The sequence below is a fragment of the Ostrea edulis genome, chromosome 2 (genome assembly GCF_947568905.1).
Source record: "Ostrea edulis chromosome 2, xbOstEdul1.1, whole genome shotgun sequence".
In the NCBI taxonomy this organism is placed as follows: Eukaryota; Metazoa; Mollusca; class Bivalvia; order Ostreida; family Ostreidae; genus Ostrea; species Ostrea edulis.
Window position 1 is genome coordinate 92,411,260 of NC_079165.1, and position 18,752 is coordinate 92,430,011.

The window sequence follows — 18,752 nt, forward strand, 5'->3', positions numbered from 1 at the left end:
GCCGACGCTGCCAACAGACAATGAACAACTTCTGATCAGAAAAGCTCACTTGAGCCTTTGGCTAAAAAAAGAATATTGTAAATAATTTCCAAATTTTCCAGCATTAATACAGGTTTACATCATGAAAATCACAACCATTTCTATTCCGTGTGCACGTAATATGATTAATATTAAAATCAACCAAAAATTCTAATCATTCGGAATTTTATTGGAAAAATAAGAATGCTGTGTCATTTGCATAATTCGTAGATTTAAATTTGTCATATTTCAGCATTTTGGAAATAAGATAAAAAACAAATTTTGATAAATCACTACCTGCATTAAGTGGACTTACTTAACTGTTTAAGATAAAGGTGTGGTCTCTACACAAAATGATGACGGTTTCATGTCAATACAGGGATTTATCTAGGTTGTTTTTACTACCGGTAAAAGGTACCTTTCCCCTTTGGCAACAAATGGATATTTCCCCTTCCACAGATAAAAAAAATCCCCTTCATTTGTAGAAACTTCACAAAATTGTATAAGAATTTTCAATAAAAATCATTTTTTTGATATTCTATGTCATTTTCTACAAATGTCAGACTTAAAATATAGATAAAATGAGTAATCAATCACTTTATATGGCTGTTATAATCTGTGGATATTATGTTCCATGGATGTCCCCCATTCCCATCCCCTGGAAGCTCATGACTACATTCTCAAAAATTCCCCTTAAATATAAAATGGGTAGTAACAACTAAATGCTGGATAAAACCCTGCAATATAACAAACATGGATTTATTGTTTTTAAGATTTTTAGAGGGATCATTAGCTGTTTTCTATATATCATCATGCAAAATGTAGAATATCTGTAAGGGCCTTATCTTTTCCCCAAGGCCCATAGTTAAAATTTGCTAATACACGCTTCAAACTATACATTCCATTAAGAAATCACACAGGTCCAGGGGTCCCAGTGATCATTTTTGTATGACCTCGTTTTAAGTCCAACATTTCTTGATCCTATTTCCCATGAAAGAATTAAATACCCTTTTCTCTGTGCAGAGTGTTGGTTGAAATTGGACGGGTGATTATTGGGAAGATGAATGGATACACAATGGGGAAACTTTACTGAGAAAGGTCTTTAGCTGTTAGACCAGGCGAAGTTAACTTTGTTTTATTTTTAATTCAGTCATAACATACTAAATTATATCAGATAATGCTTTTGGCTCAAAAGATTACTTGGTTGTTGGGTTTTTCTTTGGGGGGGGGGGAGGTAACTTAATCATATTGTATGTCATATTAAACAAGAGGCCCAAGGGCCTAGAATCGCTCTTCTGATAAATTGTACAACCCCACCATTTCTATTCTTAGCCTCTTAGTATTCTAAATCTTTAGTTAAATCCTAAGAATTCAAAAAAAGTAGGTCAATGTGACCTACTTTTTGGTTTACACATTTTGAGAACCCAAGAAATATCAACTGACAAAGTTTGATGATTTTAAGCCAATTAGTATCTGAATATTGAAATATAACTGTCAAATTCCAATCGTAGGTCATGGTGACCTACTTTCTGGTCAGCGAACTCCGAACATACAAGACCCATCAACTGACAAAGTTTGATGACTGTAGGTCAAATAGTATCTGAAATATATAAATATAGCCGTCCAATTCCAAAAGTAGGTCAAGTTGACCTACTTTTTGGTCGAAACCCTTCGAACATGCAAGACCCATCAACTGACAAAGTTTGATGACTGTAGGTCAAATAGTATTTGAAATATATAAATATAGCCGTCAAATTCCAAAAGTAGGTCAAGGTGACCTACTTTTTGGTCGACACACTCCATTGACTCAAGATGCATCAACTGTCAAAGTTTGATGATTGTAGGTCAATTAGTGACTGAAATATATAAATATAACTGTCAAATGCCAAAAGTAGGTCACAGTGACCTACTTTTTGGTCGATACACTCCGAAGACTCAAGATGCATCAACTGACAAAGTTTGATGATTGTAGGTCAAATAGTGTCTGAAATATAGTAATTTAGCTGTCAAATACCAAAAGTAGGTCACGGTGACCTACTTTTTGCTCGACACAAATCGAAGACTGAAGACGCATCAACTGACAAAGTTTGATGATCCTAGGTTTTACAGTGCCCAAAATATGCATCTAAAATTGAAAATGTGAAATTTGAATATCTGCAAAATTCAAAAAGTAGGTCACTGTGACCTACTTTTTTATAAATATGTTTCAAGGCCTCAAGATGCATCAACTTACAAGATTTGATGATTCTAAACCTCTCGGTATTTGAAATAACAACTTAAAATATATCTATAAATGATAAGCCCTAAAATTCAGAAAGTAGGTCATGGTGACCTATTTTTCAGTTGACGCATTTCAAGGTCCCATGATCCACCAACTGACAAGTTTTGATGATCATAGGCTTCAAAGTGTCCAAGATATGCATCAAAATTAATTTTAAAATAAATACCTGCAAAATTCAAAAAGTAGGTCACCGTGACCTACTTTTGAGACAACTTGACACAAGGTCCTAAGATGCATCAACTGTCAAAATTTGATGATCCTAGTCCTTATAATGACTAAAATATCTAAGATTTAAGGAATTTTAAAAAAAATTAAATTTAGGTCAACTTTGAAGTGACCTTGAGACCATGCCCTTTGCCCCAGGGTAATGCCTTGAACAATTTTTAATCTACAACATATCCTCATCCTTATGTGTAAGTTTGGTGATAATCTGCTCTGTGGTTCTTTAGAAGAAGATTTTTTAGCAACCACTACTTTTGTTTGTATTTTCCTGATTATCTCCCCTTGTTAAAGGGTCACATCCCTTTATTTAGTATGTATGAAAGCCCTTGGGCCAATGATACCCTGTAACAAATTTGAAAAAAATTGGCCAAGGGGTTCTTGAGTTATAGCCCTTTTTCTAAAAAGTTTACGCACACCGCACAAATGGCCATAGCATTAGCTCTTTGAGCCTTTGGCTCAGAAGAGCTAAAAATAAAAGAGTGCCTTTATTCGGAAAACGTGGAATCAGTACAAAGAAAGAACAGATAACTTCCCAAAGTGTAACCAGGACACATTCAAAGGTCAATGAGACAAGACGTTTCTTCAAAGTCTGAGTCATCCCTAACTGACATCGGCACCACAGATAAACCAAACACAGTGAACTTCACATGATAATATGACATGTCACACTGATTTTCCTATCTTTGGTCAACAGACTAAGGAAAGAATTCCTCTCAGGACATTGAACTTGCTAATCTTATTTCAAACATTTTTATCAATGATAAGCATTACTGAAATCTTATCCATGAGGGACACAAATTATAAATACAGAGTGTTTCAATAAATATAAACCATTCAAATAAACAAGACAGAGATTTTTCTCCAATGTTTCTCTATCTAGGTATGAATACAGCAGTTTAGATGTTTTCAGTAAAGACAAGCATGATCCATATAAAACAAGTCCAGACAGACAGTCAGATGGACAGACAGTAAGACAAATAAATGGACAGAAAGACAGATGGATGGACAGTGCTATTCCTGTGAACACAATTCAAATACATGCATTCATAAAAAGAATGATGTGAAAAGGCAGAGCTGTACATCACAACAGCCATGAATACCTGAGGAACATTCCCACCGCATAGGAAAATAAATAGGCCAAGTCCAGACTGCCAAGAAGGGACCCCGCATTGCTCCCATCTGAAATCAGGAATAGCAAGCCTCATTGATTCTGTTTATATGTATTGTAATCAGGAATATCGTGGAACATTGATTCTGTTTGTAGGTATTGTAATCAGGAATATCGTGGAACATTGATTCTGTTTGTAGGTATTGTAATCAGGAATACAGGGCTTGAAACTAACTTTTTATGTCACCAGTCCAGCCGGACTGATGGGGTATAATTTCAACCAGTCCGCAGAAAAATTTACCAGTCCAACAGTTTTCCAGAAATAATTAAACATATTTCGTTAATGTTATTAAAATGAAATTTAACTCAATATGCCTCAGACAATATTGTAACATTTAAATGTGGGATTTATATTTACGAACCAGATTCGTCTAAATATTTACAGATCGAAGAATGCCAAATGTGTGTATAAAATTTCATAAGTATATTTTCCAAAATGATGCTTTAGAAAATTAACCAGTCCCATCGGACTGACTAAAACAAATGTATGTCAGTCCGCCAGACTTTTAACCAGTCACAGACTGACGGGCATATGTTAATTTCGAGCCCTGGAATATCGTGGAACATTGATTCTGTTTGTAGGTATTGTAATCAGGAATATGGTGGAACATTGATTCTGTTTGTAGGTATTGTAATCAGGAATATCGTGGAACATTGATTCTGTTTGTAGGTATTGTAATCAGGAATATCGTGGAACATTAATTCTGTTTGTAGGTATTGTAATCAGGAATATCGTGGAACATTGATTCTGTTTGTAGGTATTGTAATCAGGAATATCATGGAACATTGATTCTGTTTGTAGGTATTGTAATCAGGAATATCGTGGAACATTGATTCTGTTTGTAGGTATTGTAATCAGGAATATGGTGGAACATTGATTCTGTTTGTAGGTATTGTAATCAGGAATATTGTGGAACATTGATTCCGTTTGTAGGTATTGTAATCAGGAATATCGTGGAACATTGTGATTCTGTTTGTAGGTATTGTAATCAGGAATATCGTGGAACATTGATTCTGTTTGTAGGTATTGTAATCAGGAATATGGTGGAACATTGATTCTGTTTGTAGGTATTGTAATCAGGAATATTGTGGAACATTGATTCCGTTTGTAGGTATTGTAATCAGGAATATCGTGGAACATTGTGATTCTGTTTGTAGGTATTGTAATCAGGAATATCGTGGAACACTTGATCTGGTGTTCCACTCCTTTGTAAACATTTAGAGTAATTGGATGCATCATATTTAGTATAATATGTGTGTGAATATCACTGATGTACTGAAATAAGCATAACTAGTCAGAATATCATAGGATCATTTAACATAATGTAAAAAAACAATTTAACAAATACCAAATAATTAAATGAAAGTTAAATCAAGCAATCCTCATTTTTACTAATTAACAAAGTCTTCCAAATGGGAAACAGCAAAATGACTATAGGTTACCAAATGGTTTCCAGTCACACCACTTGGTGTCGTTTCCGTGAGTGTTGTTGACCAGTACATCGGGGTCAGAGACAGAGATGGAGCAATTCCTGTTGAGGACACTCTGCAAACAGGACAAGATCATCAAGATAAAGACCGTATAATGCACTATAATGTCAGGACAAGATCACCAAGATAAAGACTGTATAATGCACCATAATGTCAGGACAAGATCATCAAGATAAAGACCGTATAATGTCAGGACAAGATCACCAAGATAAAGACCGTATAATGCACTATAATGTCAGGACAAGATCATCAAGATAAAGACCGTATAACAGGGTTCGAAATTAACTCATGTTCGTAAGTCCGAGACTAGTAAAAAACGTGTTGGACTGGTGAACTCTCTATAGTACTAGTCCAACGGACTAGTGAAAATCCAGAAATCAATCTTGAATTGGTAAAGATTTTTAGCAAGATTTGTCTGAGTCTCTTAGATGTTTGAACTTATGGTTGATTACCTGCATGGTCAAGTGTTTGCATGACTATGACAGCCTGATCTTCCTAACACATGGAGTGTGTTCGAGACCGCCATTTTTCGAACGTGCACAAATTGTCAAATTCCTGCTGATTCCGAACGCCGAGTACACATCACGAGAACGTGTTCTAGGTGCAAGAATTGCAAGTAGTGTGGTCTGAGAACATGCACGTGTATGCGCACATTTTCTCGACATTCGTGACTCTAACACAGTAGTTCATAACACTATAGCTCATGACTTGGTCAATCGAGTGAATTGTTTTTACTTTATTGATAAAATTTCGAACTCTTTTGACTTTAAGATCTGAGCACCAAAACAACAGGAACGTCGATCTCGAACGCACTTATGGACATTTATAAAAGGATTGACTCGGAGGTTAATATTGTATGCTTCTGAAGATCTTGAATGCGAAATAAAATATGGTGGTCTCTTTTTCTTCTATAGGTGTCAGAAATTGAATTGTTTGCAACTGTGATGTGTTTGATTTGATTGAATACTATTGAATAAAATGAAGATCATTTTATTATATACTGGACGGACTAGTGAAATGCTTTGCTGACTAGTGAACATCAACAGTTACTAGTCCGTACGGACTAGTGCTTGAAAAAGTTAATTTCGAACCCTGTATAATGCACTATAATGTCAGGACAAGATCATCAAGATAAAGACCGTATAATGCACTATAATGTCGGAGCAAGCAGTACAAGAAAAAGTCAATATAATGTACATGCACTATAACATTACACCACAGCGTGGACAAGCAGTGCAAGATAAAACAATATAATGCACTACAATGTTGGGAAAAGTAGTGCAAGTTTGTACATATAAGAGGCCTGTGGGTCCACATCACTCACCTTAGTCACCTTGCCCCATAAATATTTTCCCTATATATTTGCATGTAAAACTTTGATCCCCTATTGTGACCCCATCCTACGACTGGGGACAATGATTTTTACAAACTTGAATCTGCACTATGTGAGGAACCTTTCATGTAAATGTAAACTTCTTTGGCCCAATGGTTCTTGAAAAGGATTTTAAAAGATTTTCTCTATATACTTGTATGTAAAACTTTGATCCCCTATTGTGGCCCCATCCTACCCCCGGGGGTCATGATTTTAACAAACCTGAATCTGCACTATGTCAGGAACCTTTCATGTAAATATAAACTTTTCTGGCCCAGTGATTCTTCAGAAGAGTTTTAATAATGTTTTCCATTATATTTGTATGTAAAACTTTTACCCCTGATTGTGGTCCCATCCTACCCCGGGGGGCCATGATTTTAACAAACTTGAATCTGTACTATGTCAGGAAACTTTCATGTAAATTTGCACTTTCCTAGCCCATGGTTCTTGAGAAGATTTTCCCTTTATATTTGTATGTAAAACTTTGATCCCCTATTGTGGCCCCATCCTACCCCCGGACGTTAAGATTTTAACAAACTTGAATCTGCAATATCACAGGAAGCTTTCATGTAAATTTTGTACTTTCCTAGCCCAGTGGTTCATGAGAAGTTTTTTAAAGATTTTCCATATATATTTGTAAATAAAACTTTGATCCCTAATTATTGTGGTCCCATTCTATGCCTGAGGGTTACGATTTTAACAAACTTGAATCTCCACTATGTCAAGAAACTTTCATGTAAATATCAGCTTTTCTGGCCCAGTGGTTCTTGAGAAGAAGATTCTTAAGTTAAATGACCCCACCCTATTTTTGTGATTATCTCCCCTTTAATGGGAGCAGGGTCCTTCTTTTGAACAAGTTTGAATCCCTTTCACCCAAGGGTGATTTGTACCCAGTTTGGTTGAAATTGGCCCAATGGTTCTGGAGAAGAAGTCGAAAGTATGAAAAGTTTACAGACAGATGGAGAACGGGTGATCAGAAAAGCTCACTTGAGCTTTCAACTCAGGTGAGCTGATAATTTGCGCATTTTACATACAAAATATTAAAGTTACTGTATTTCAAACTATATCCCTTCACCTACCACAAGGTTTTATATCTAAAATTCTGTATATATCTAAGAAATAAATTTCATTTTAGAAATATGCATGAGGGTATGAACTGTGATGCTTTACACTCCGTCGTGAAGCATTGCTGGATTTTAACCTTGGAGTCCAAGTAGAGGAAAACCCTCCCACTTCGTGGATCTTCAATATATATATTAATACATACATGCCACAGATTATTTTAGGGTCTGTAGGGGGCCGAAATAAGGCCCCATTCCCAATGCTGAAAAGCAGGTATTTTTCCTAATTTTTGCTTTGAAATTCCCAAGCAATGAAAACAAATCAAGCAGAGTAGTCTAATTGTTCATAAATCTTCTTCACAGGCCCACAGATTACAATTTTTGCTAAAAAATTCTTAAGTAAACTTAATTTTTTTGGCCTCTGCTTATTTGAATGAGGTAAGCTTTGACCAAATTAAAAGTCAGAAGGAGCTTAATTATACCTTAAAGCACTCTGACTTGGGTTTTTCCCTATTTCTTTGTATGAAACATTTTCCCCAATTTCAAGCAAATGTCGCTATTTTTCCCAATTGGAAAGGCCCTGGCCCTTGAAATCAAGACCTTAAAAAAAACCTGCACGTGTAGTAGTACATCATTATGGACTTCAAAGTTTGTCATCCAAAGATTGTAGGTCAGAAAGTCAGGATCCTTACACATGATAGTGCTTTAATGAGAGTATGTGTACTCAATTCTAAGTATAAACTTGCTCCCAAAATATCTTATCTTGATATAATAGGTCATGTATAGCATTCAAAGTATGACTGATCCCTTATAAGAGATATACTAATGAACATATTCCAAATTAAAATATCAAAGCAAGATCAGGCCACATGTTGCATCTACACGCAAGCTTCGCTACATGAAACATCATTGTAAATTAAACTGGTCCTGCACGCAAGCTTCGCTACATGAAACATCATTGTAAATTAAACTGGTCCTGCACGCAAGCTTCGCTACATGAAACATCATTGTAAATTAAACTGGTCCTGCACGCAAGCTTCACTATATGAAACATCATTGTAAATTAAACTGGTCCTGCACGCAAGCTTCGCTACAAGAAACATCATTGTAAATTAAACTGGTCCTGCACGCAAGCTTCGCTACATGAAACATCATTGTAAATTAAACTGGTCCTGCACGCAAGCTTCGCTATATGAAACATCATTGTAAATTAAACTGGTCCTGCACGCAAGCTTCGCTATATGAAACATCATTGTAAATTTTGGCCTATGTACATGTATTTAGTGTACTGGGGATAGACTTGCTCTAAAACCTTTAACTAAGTGCAGGGCTCTTAGCTCTTGTGGGGGGGGGGGGGGGGGGGGGGGTAAACTTGCTTTAAAAAAGTCTTTAATTCTATCACACTTCTGGAAAATTCTAGTACCCAGACACATCCCATGAGTTTGATACAGATACAGTCTTCTAGCTGCTTGGGAATAAATCTGTTCCATAGACTTTAATTTGGGTCATCCACAATGACTATATAAGCGACTTAATAGTACTAAAAGTATATATATTTTTAAAATCTGCTATGAAGGGCACAAGGCCTTATCTTTTTTTTTTTTTTAGCATTTTCCATAAAATCAGATCTGTGGAGATAAATTGAGCAATCTAGTCTCCGACCTACTCCTGACCTAGATAATGACCCTCTGCTGGAATCCCTCTGACAAAGCGGAGCTATTTTACTCAAGATCATTTCCCTAATCATGCCAATGTCACGCAGCTTCGATGGGTGTGACACAGAAAACTGAACTACAGAAGACTATACTATGTGCTATGTAACTATCCACTAAATTCAGAATTGTACTCGTTCAACAAACAAGATCCAGTCGTCGCTAAATGATATCTAAAAATAATTTTTTTTTACATCCTTCTGAAGATTAGTTTACAATCTAAAATTGTTAACAAAGCCTCATAAAAACGCACATTCTTATTTCTTAAGGTGGCTCACTGCACCTTGAAAGAGTATATCAAACTGGCACGAAATGATTTAATCACGAAAGATATGATTTTATGTATTATGTACATATGTCAAAAAAGGCAAAAAAAATATGCAATTTTGGAGGGGGAAAAAAAGAAGATTTTCAAAAATTTATTTCAATCAATAGAAACAAAAGACACTAGTGGATTTGAACTCGGGATATGCTGGTTAGTATCCCGATCTACCTTATCCACAGAGCTACGTAAATATTCAAATAAATCTATACAAATCATTTCACAAAACATTTTCATTGCTATCTTGTGATGTAGTGTCATAAAATGTATAAATCCTGATGTAGAGAGCTACATAAAAATATACATTGAATTTGATCACATGTCGCTTGACATAAATTGTGTAGTAGTGGTGGAAACTGAGAAGCATACAAAACGTATGATTACAATTAGATAGTGCCCAGCTGATACTTCATTTATATATGCTGCAGTGTTGATGTGTGGACGTTTGACCTTGTTAAGGTTACCTTGACAACACTAATTGGCTTCCTGGATAGGTGATAGCTGGTGTAACACAGGAACGTGAAGATGAGGATGAAGACCTTGTATCTGGAATAAAAGACAATGTAAACAGTACATAATTATGTAACAGATACAAGAGACAAATAAACAAAGCATCAAAAAGAATTAAATAATCACATTATTATACATCGTTTTATAAGCGTTTAGCTTCCTTTTCTTACCATAGTAATGAAAATATTGCGATATATGGGCTGATTACAATGCAGATATTGAAGGAAAATGTTGAATATTTTCTCAAGTTTAGCAATGGAGATTTAAAAGAAAAAATACTCTAACAATCATTAAACACTTCATTTAGGGTATTCCAAAGAAGATGACACAATAAGGAAGTGATTTTTCCCAAAATATTTACGTCTTCATTTCCTGAATATAAATTCTTGTACTATGAGAAAGTTAATCTAATCAGTGTTCAATAAAGATCTTTGTAACAATCAAGGATTGAACCCGGGACCCTTGCATTACTTAATATAGTGAGGTGTTCTAACCAATGAGCTACCCAGGCCGATATACAAAGTATGGTAATCTTACTACAATATAAATTTAAACTTATTTCGGAAATTATACAAGAACTCATCATATCCAGGAGATGAAAAGATGATTTTAGAGAAAATGTCAGATATGATATGTTCGCCCTAATTCTATTCATTTCTTCAATTCAACATGTTGCAAATCTGTCATGATGAACAACAATCATATCAAATGGAAATGCACCAAACCTGTTTTGATAAGACCTTTAAAGCAAGGTGGTACTTAATGCACTGATAGCAGGTGTTTGTGAGTCAAGTTTTAAGAAAGGAAAGTATTGTCATATCCTATATAGTTTAGAAATCAGGTATATGACAAGAATAAGCTGGTAGACATTCATCAAATGCTACTATGCAACCAAAGTTTACTGCATCTTCAAGCACATTTAATCTACAGCCTCGTGATCAATACCATGTGCCCCTTAAAAGTTACGTAATCTTACAATCTAAAAATTAAAGGTTAAAATTTACCAATTTAGTACACACACTGTACCACTTGTCGTTCCAAGTATGTGCAATGTAATTTCATGTAACTAAGTATCATATCAAATCTGATCGTCATTTTGACAACTGTTATTTCTACTTTAAATTTGATTTATAATCATTTTATTCACAAATAGTGAAAGGGATTGGGCAGCAGGCATAGCCTGTTTTAGCCCTCTCCCAGCTGTACTATACTTTAAATGGAAAGTACTTGTACACCCTTCCACAAAATAGTGATAAGCAGGCCATACACTTTGGTGATTGTTCAAATATTTATACAACTGCGATATCAAATTGTTTACTCATGACACTGCTCATCAACAACTTGTGACCACTTTCTGACTTTGAGTGACTCGGGTCATACATAATAACCTACTTCGAGCTGACACACACATATTTGTTTGTATTTATGCATTTTATTTTGTATCATTTATTATTGTCATACATGTACATGGAAATAAATATTGCCTGAAAACTTTATTAAAATAGCTAGCATGCATAATGATTTTTAACTGTCTAATGTAATGTACACCTTTAAAGAATCAAAACAAAATATCAAAATCCTCTAATCATGTTATGTGAATGTATAGACTGGATCATGTTATGTGAATATATCTGGATCATGTTATGTGAATCGTACGGTACTTTCACATGTATCTGATGGTGTTCATTTAATAAACATGGCTGAGGGTTTTATTCCTTTTCTATCTACTCTTACCATTTGTTTAACAAAATTATTCATTTAATTCAAAACTCTTCTAATTAACTGATATTCACAATGTAAATATGAAAAAAGAAGAATATTGACATTTTTCATTCATAATCATTTTTATATATATAAATGATGCAACTTGAGAAAATCTCTGATCAAAATTTTGACGGCATTGTAAAATGTTCCAGCATAAAAACACTACCAACAGTGAAATTGTGCAACAAGAAATATTAGAATACACAATATTGGTGGTTTCAAAAACTATTTTCAGATATACACCCTTTCTCCAATTCTGTATAAAAGTATATAATGTATGGTCTTTGTGATCTTTTTATTTGTGAACAGTCAGGATTCGGGTCCCATTTTCATTACAAGAGCACCTGTGTCATATAAGATATATAGATCTATCTACCTCTTAATATCATTGCACAAACACATGACATATTGGGGGGGGGGGGGGGGGGGGGGGGGGGGGGGGGGAGGGGTGTTGCTATTGGAAGATTTTAGCCAACAAAAAAAAAGAATTAGTAAGAAACACTATACACGTATTAAATTAGGAAAGGTAATGTAAACCAATTAAAGACCTCCATCTTAAGTGGTGAATTGATGTTAAAACAATATGCAACAAAAGGGGAATATTCAGAAAATCAAAGATTTTTTTGTAGTACAGTCTTCACTAGACATTGGTTCAAACTCTAATGAAATCCTAACATGTTATATATATGGTTTAAAGTATTCTCTTTAGAGAAGTCGAGAGGCATAGCCTTCATCGGCATAGCCTTCATCGACTTCTCTTCGCAAGCATTCATATTTTGATTCTGGAAAACGTGTAAATGCCGGAGTCGGTGACGGTTTATGCTTCGACCGACGTTTCGACTCAGATGTGCCTGGATTTACGCAATAGACAACTTGTTTTCAAACATTTAGCAGTAATGCACAAAACTGTCAGAAGGAAATCAACACTTACTTGCTTTTAATCCATTTTCAACATGTCCCCTGTCCCGGGTTTACGTTGAGATGTCACAATAGGGGACCAGTTAAGAGAAAGCAGGCTGACGTAAACAGAGATGTGATTTAAACCCGGGACAGGGGCATGTTGAGAATGGATTAAAAGCAAGTAAGTTTTGATTTCCTTGTGTCGGTTTTGTGTATTGCTATTAAATGTTTGAAAACAAGTTGTCTATTGCGTAAATCCAGGCACATCTGAGTCGAAACGTCGGTCGAAGCTTAAACCGTCACCGACTCAGCTCCGGCATTTACACGTTTTCCAGAATCAAAACATGAATGCTTGCGAAGAGAAGTCGATGATGGCTATGCCTTTCGACTTCTCTAAAGAGAATAGGTTTAAAGTAAAATAAATAAGGGGAAAAAATAGTATTGCACATCTAAAACTTTCAACTCCGATGTATAAAGTTTAAATTCAAACACTTTCAAGAACGAAGTTGTTTATGTTACCATTTAAAAAAAAGTAAAAATGAAGGGACTTACCTAAAGGTACGGACGCTGTTTGGTCCACTAAGTGATGGAAGAAGACGGATACCAATAGGCGGAGTGACAGTCATTTTCTGCTCTATAAGGTACAATAATAAAATCGCAACGTGTTCCCAAATATCACCTATCCATCTTGTGCTAAGCCTACCCTCTCTATCTCCACCTACGATCAGGATCTACCTCTCCAAACGTTCGAACTTTCTCTGGTCCATAGGTAACTTCCGGTACTCAATATAACTTAAAAACTGTATGGTGGATCAAAGATATTCGGAATCGCTTTAATCATACTTAATTAAATCCACACAAATAGGCCTAAAAGTAGTTTGAACTTTTTCCCTGTTAGGACAAAGAGGCAGCTACTTCGTAAAGTTATTCTTTGACCACGTGTAGCGTTTGCTATTTGAGGCAAATGATATAGGCCTATCTTCACTTGATTTTGTGAATTTTGTCACTTTGACGATAATTTTTTCCCCTTCTTTTTACAGAGGAAAGTAAAATCTATTGAATTCATATTTGAAACGGCAGATTTTCTTACTTGTGAGACCAGGCAATCATGCGACGTTCCAACTACACTAACACTGCTAAATTACAGATAAAATCGTCATCGCATCTTTTTTTTTATACCGAATGATGTCCTCTCAAGATCACTAACCCTGGAAGTGAGATAACTAGTACTATAAGATAAGAATTTATTGTGAATTATCTTATATCGCGTTGTTTTTTTTTTGGGGGGGGGGGGTGTTTGTGGGACACGTCTTACAAAAAGAATTTAGGACTAAGACCAAATTTATCTTAATTTAATGCGATTTTAAAAAGAATTTAGTGATGTAATTCTATAATCAACATATCTTTATCTTTGTAAAAGACCGTATGAGAACTCGAGAACCAGGCTACCAAGGCTATCCAGGAGGTAGTCCGCGTCCTACAAATCTTAACCACAGGCACTTGAAATATGGATACTACTACCACCACCACCCTTTCTGATTTTTTTTTTTTTTTTTTTTTTTTTTTTTTTTTTACTTTTTTGGAGGGGGGGGGGGGCGGGCGATAATTTTCCCGAAATGTTTGGATTCCCTGTATATCTCATCGATTTAGTTTCCTATAAATTCCTATATTTGGGAGTTATTCCAATAAAAACCTATATTTCCACAAAAATTCCCGTATTTCTGTGAAATTCCTATATTTTAGGGTAAGCAAGAAATGTTGGATTCTGAAGCAAAACCAGTACTGTATATTACAAACAATTTGTGTCATCTGTTTATAACTATAATTCTTTATAACTATAATACTATAATATATAGTTGTTATAAAAAACCATTCATACAATTTTAGATATACAAATACAGCGGAAGTACCAAGACCTAGAACAACCAGGTACGGGATTAAATCTTTCAGATATGAGGCAGCTAAGCTCTGGAACTCTTTGCCAAACGAAGCAAGAAATATTACATCATATAATCTATTCTCAAATTATATTCAAAATTGGTGTGGGGAATTAAATTGTAAATGCAGCTCATGCAAATTCCAGCCTCTCCTGCCTAAATCTTAAAGTTTTGATCTAACTTCTAACTATGCTTCTAAGCTGACATGTACAAATTTAACTGTATTATTTTTACTCCGCTCTGTCTCTTAGGTATGCACATTTATTCATTCTATGTATATATCCATATTTTTATGTTTGTGTTGCAAACCGTTTTCAGTGCTGCATGCGCATCTTAATATAGCTAGTCCCTGTGTATATGTATGCATGACTTGTGATGTCTGTATACATGTATGCGTCCTGTTTTATTTCAAATTTCTGTTTTTATGTCTATGCATGCAATTATATATCATTAGTGCTCTGTGGTTTTTTTAATGCTATATAGTCGGCTCTTAGCTCATGTTTATTGTTTACCTGTATATAGTTCCGACTTTAAATAAAAATTACTTACTTACTTACTTATACAACATTTACTTCAAAATTCAGCTTTCTTTCAGGCGTCAGCAGGCTGTCCAGCGGCCCTAAAATTCCTTTTAAAAAATCCTTAAATTTTTTTTTTCTAGTTTTGCTAAAATTCCTTAAAATATGTTAGATTAAAGGGGAAATCCTTAAAAAAAAAAAAAAGCCCTAATTTTCTCTGTCAATTCCAATTTTTAAGGGGAAAAAAATTCTATTCTAGCAATTTTGAAAATGCATTCAAACTAAATTTGACCAGTGAATCCATGTGTCAAGCTGTTCATTGCTTGTGAAATTGTGACAAAGATGTTACTATTAAAAGGTTATAGCCAATTATTCCTGCAAGGAGAGTATTTTTTGTGAGTTTCTTTATTTTCAAAATTGTGAAAGTAAGACCATTCAAATTTTTAAAACTGCCCTAATTTGGTTTTTAGCCCTAAATTGTCATAATTTTAGCCCTAAAATTAGCCCCTATTTTTTGTCAGAGTGCTGGACAGCTTGGATGTGGCGGCCCTGCCCAGCCCAGCTATTCCAGCTTTACCTGCTGGGTTTATTTATTTTTCTTCCTTGTGGGAAGACAAACAGTCTTGCAGATGAAGGGCTCTGTCCCATATTCTAACTAGTGTTTTGTTTCAGGTTGAGTTTTAACAAGACTTAGTGTGAAAATACTTAGGATAAAACAAAGTTTCAGGAACCCTGGTTAACTGAAGTAGATTCAAATTAACACAGGTTACAGTCGTAAGATGTTAGCTTGCCGAATGTGTCATTTTATTAATTGACATTAATTTATGGAAACAATAAAATTTTGTAATTCCTGTTACCTTGTGAATAACAGGCGAGTGAAGTGAGTGGAGGAGGAGGCTTAAAAGTCCAGAAGTTCTTTGTTTTTCTTGTCCTATCAGATAAGATAAGATAAGTTTATTCCAATTTTGGGCCCAGAGGGCATAACAGTAAGACAGTTTATAAAGAAGGAAATTCAAAATAGAAAGAAAGTTTACAACATTAACTACAGGTTACATAGACTGCAAACTGCATGTGGATACAGCATGTTGGGGAAACAAGTACATACATATATAAATTGCTATAGGCATGTGTATACACAAGTATATTGACAGTATCAGTATTATATCAACATATGAATAATAAACTATAATGATTTTTGCAGTTTTAAAGCATCACTTCTTTTTCTGAAAGTTTGCAATAAATATTCACTCAATTTGACAATTACTATATATATATTCCTATATTTCTGAGGTATGTCCTATATTTTTTGAACCAAAATTCAATTGACGCCCGGTTTATGATGTAATCGTTTCGCGCTATTTGTTAATCTCATCTGCATCTGAGATTCGGCTCTGCTGAAAATTTGGACACGCCTTCCACGAGCAGTCCTTCATAATTCATGTCTGGGTTTACTTTCGACTGGTTCTTGCAATTAATGTGCACTTAGTTGACACTGTTGTTCACTTCAAATAAGTACTGTATTGTATTTCTTGGAACACTGATTTTGACTACGAATAACCTGATCCGGACATAGGGCTCACGGTGGGTGTGACCGGTCGACAGGGAATACTTACTCCTCCTAGGCACCTGATCCCATCTCTGGTATATCCAGGGGTCCGTGTTTGCCCACCTCTCTGTTTTGTATTGCTTATTGGAGTCATGAGATGGATCACTATTCGTTATCTTCACCTTTCATGAAGGCATTAAAAAAAAAAGAGAATTCTTCTCCCCAAACCAGGCGAATCATGATTTATCATTATTGATTAATTGATTAATTATGAAAATATCCTCATTCAGTGGCGGATTTAAGAGGGGGGGGGGGGGGGGCGCAGCCCTATAAAACCTAAACCTGTAAAATCCAGGAGCTTCAGACCCCCTGCCTCATAAATTTAAGTGGTACCCTCCGCAACCGCAATTCCTGGATCCGCCCCTGTCATTCCTCGGGAACTGCAGATTCAATATTCTTCAAATCACAATAGGCCTACTATAGGAAGTTAAAGTTTTGGCATGTGAAAATCGTTTAGGTCTTCTTATTTTTTTCTTCTTCTCTCGCCTCGACAACTTATTCCCCCAACCAACTTTGAAAAACGAAGATTATTTAAACGTCATTCTAATCTAATATTTAAGGAGCGCCAAATTAACATAAACTCAAATAATTGAAGATATCTTCAATTATTTGAAGATATCATCAATTCATTTCATGCGCGCAACAATTGAATTAAAGATCTCTTCAAATAATTAATGATATCTTCAATTCTGAATTATTGCGCGCATTAATTGAATTGATGATATCATTAATTCTTCAGCTGAATTAATGCGAGCTTTAATTGAATTAATGATCTCTTGAAATGAATTAATGATACCAACAGTTGAATTGATACGCGCTACAATTCAATTGAAGAGAGCAATAACTGATGTAATGCGCGCATTAAATCAATTATTGCTCTCATCAATTGATTTAATGCGCGCATTATATCAGTTATTGCTCTCTTCAATTGAATTGTAGCGCGTATCAATTCAATTGTTGATATTATTAATTCATTTCAAGAGATCATTAATTCAATTAAAGCGCGCATCAATTCAGCTGAAGAATTAATGATATTATCAATTCAATTAATGCGCGCAATAATTCAGAATTGAAGATATAAATTATTCATTAATTATTTGAAGAGAACTTTAATTCAATTGTTGCGCGCATGAAATAAATTGATGATATCTAATTATTTGAGTTTATGTTAATTTGGCGGTCCATAAATCTCGGGGGGAGAGTAAATCAGCTATACCACATTGTCGTCTCTTCTGATTATTGTGGAAAATGAAAAATACAAGAATCCTCTTTAAATTCACCTTTGAAGTCGTTTTGATCACGATGTGGAGTGTGTGTAAATGGAGAGAGAGAGAGAGAGAGAGAGAGAGAGAGAGAGAGAGCTCCTTTGTGTAAACCTTGACTGGCAATATTACACTTTCCGGAAATAAACAGCGTATTGTCAATTATTTTAAATTTATAATTTTATTTTCTAGGTTATATGAATGCTTCTATCAATGAGTATTTCAATGGCCCAATGAAGAATTAGTTTTACACTGAGAAAACGCAAGGGAACGAAAAAGATGGCAAATTCAGAGATGGCATTGTTGACAGAAAAGCGTTTAAAGGAAATGGAGGCGGAAATGAACCGGTAAATTGATATATTTGATTTAAAATTCAGCCATTAGCCAATGACCATAGGCTCCTATGAATTCCGACGTCAATGTTTGTAAAACGAATATTCACTGCAGTAAAAAAAACCACTGGCACATGAAGTGTGGATAGCTTGTAGATATCTTATGTACATACCCCGCCTTCTAGAATGAAATTGTTTTTTACAGAACCAATAATTCATTCAATATATGTTATTTCCCCACTGATTACCCTCATAAGTCGTTCTGAATAGTCTTTC

The 18,752-nt window shown here is 35.0% G+C and overlaps 2 protein-coding genes across 10 annotated transcripts in view; one reads left to right on the forward strand and one right to left on the reverse strand.

Moving 5' to 3' along the window:
• The window catches only part of LOC125678436 (glucose-6-phosphate exchanger SLC37A2-like), a 31,647-nt gene extending 17,688 nt beyond the window's left edge, over positions 1-13,959 (reverse strand). For all 9 annotated transcript variants that reach the window (XR_008800278.1, XR_008800275.1, XR_008800276.1 and 6 more), the window contains exons 1-4: positions 13,374-13,959; positions 10,112-10,193; positions 5,133-5,235; positions 3,622-3,700 (exon numbers count right to left, since the gene is read on the reverse strand). Coding sequence is in view for 3 of the 9 variants with exons in the window: in XM_048916891.2 (XP_048772848.1) it covers positions 3,622-3,700; positions 5,133-5,235; positions 10,112-10,193; positions 13,374-13,447 (338 nt within the window). In the remaining 6 variants the exon portion in view is untranslated. The remainder of the gene's footprint in view (positions 1-3,621; positions 3,701-5,132; positions 5,236-10,111; positions 10,194-13,373) is intronic.
• Positions 13,960-14,713: 754 nt separating this feature from the next.
• The window catches only part of LOC125678438 (RNA-binding protein 42-like), a 47,442-nt gene continuing 43,403 nt past the window's right edge, over positions 14,714-18,752 (forward strand). The window contains exons 1-2 of the mRNA XM_048916898.2: positions 14,714-14,750; positions 18,337-18,491. Coding sequence (XP_048772855.1) covers positions 18,424-18,491 — 68 coding nt within the window. The 5' untranslated portion in view covers positions 14,714-14,750; positions 18,337-18,423. The remainder of the gene's footprint in view (positions 14,751-18,336; positions 18,492-18,752) is intronic.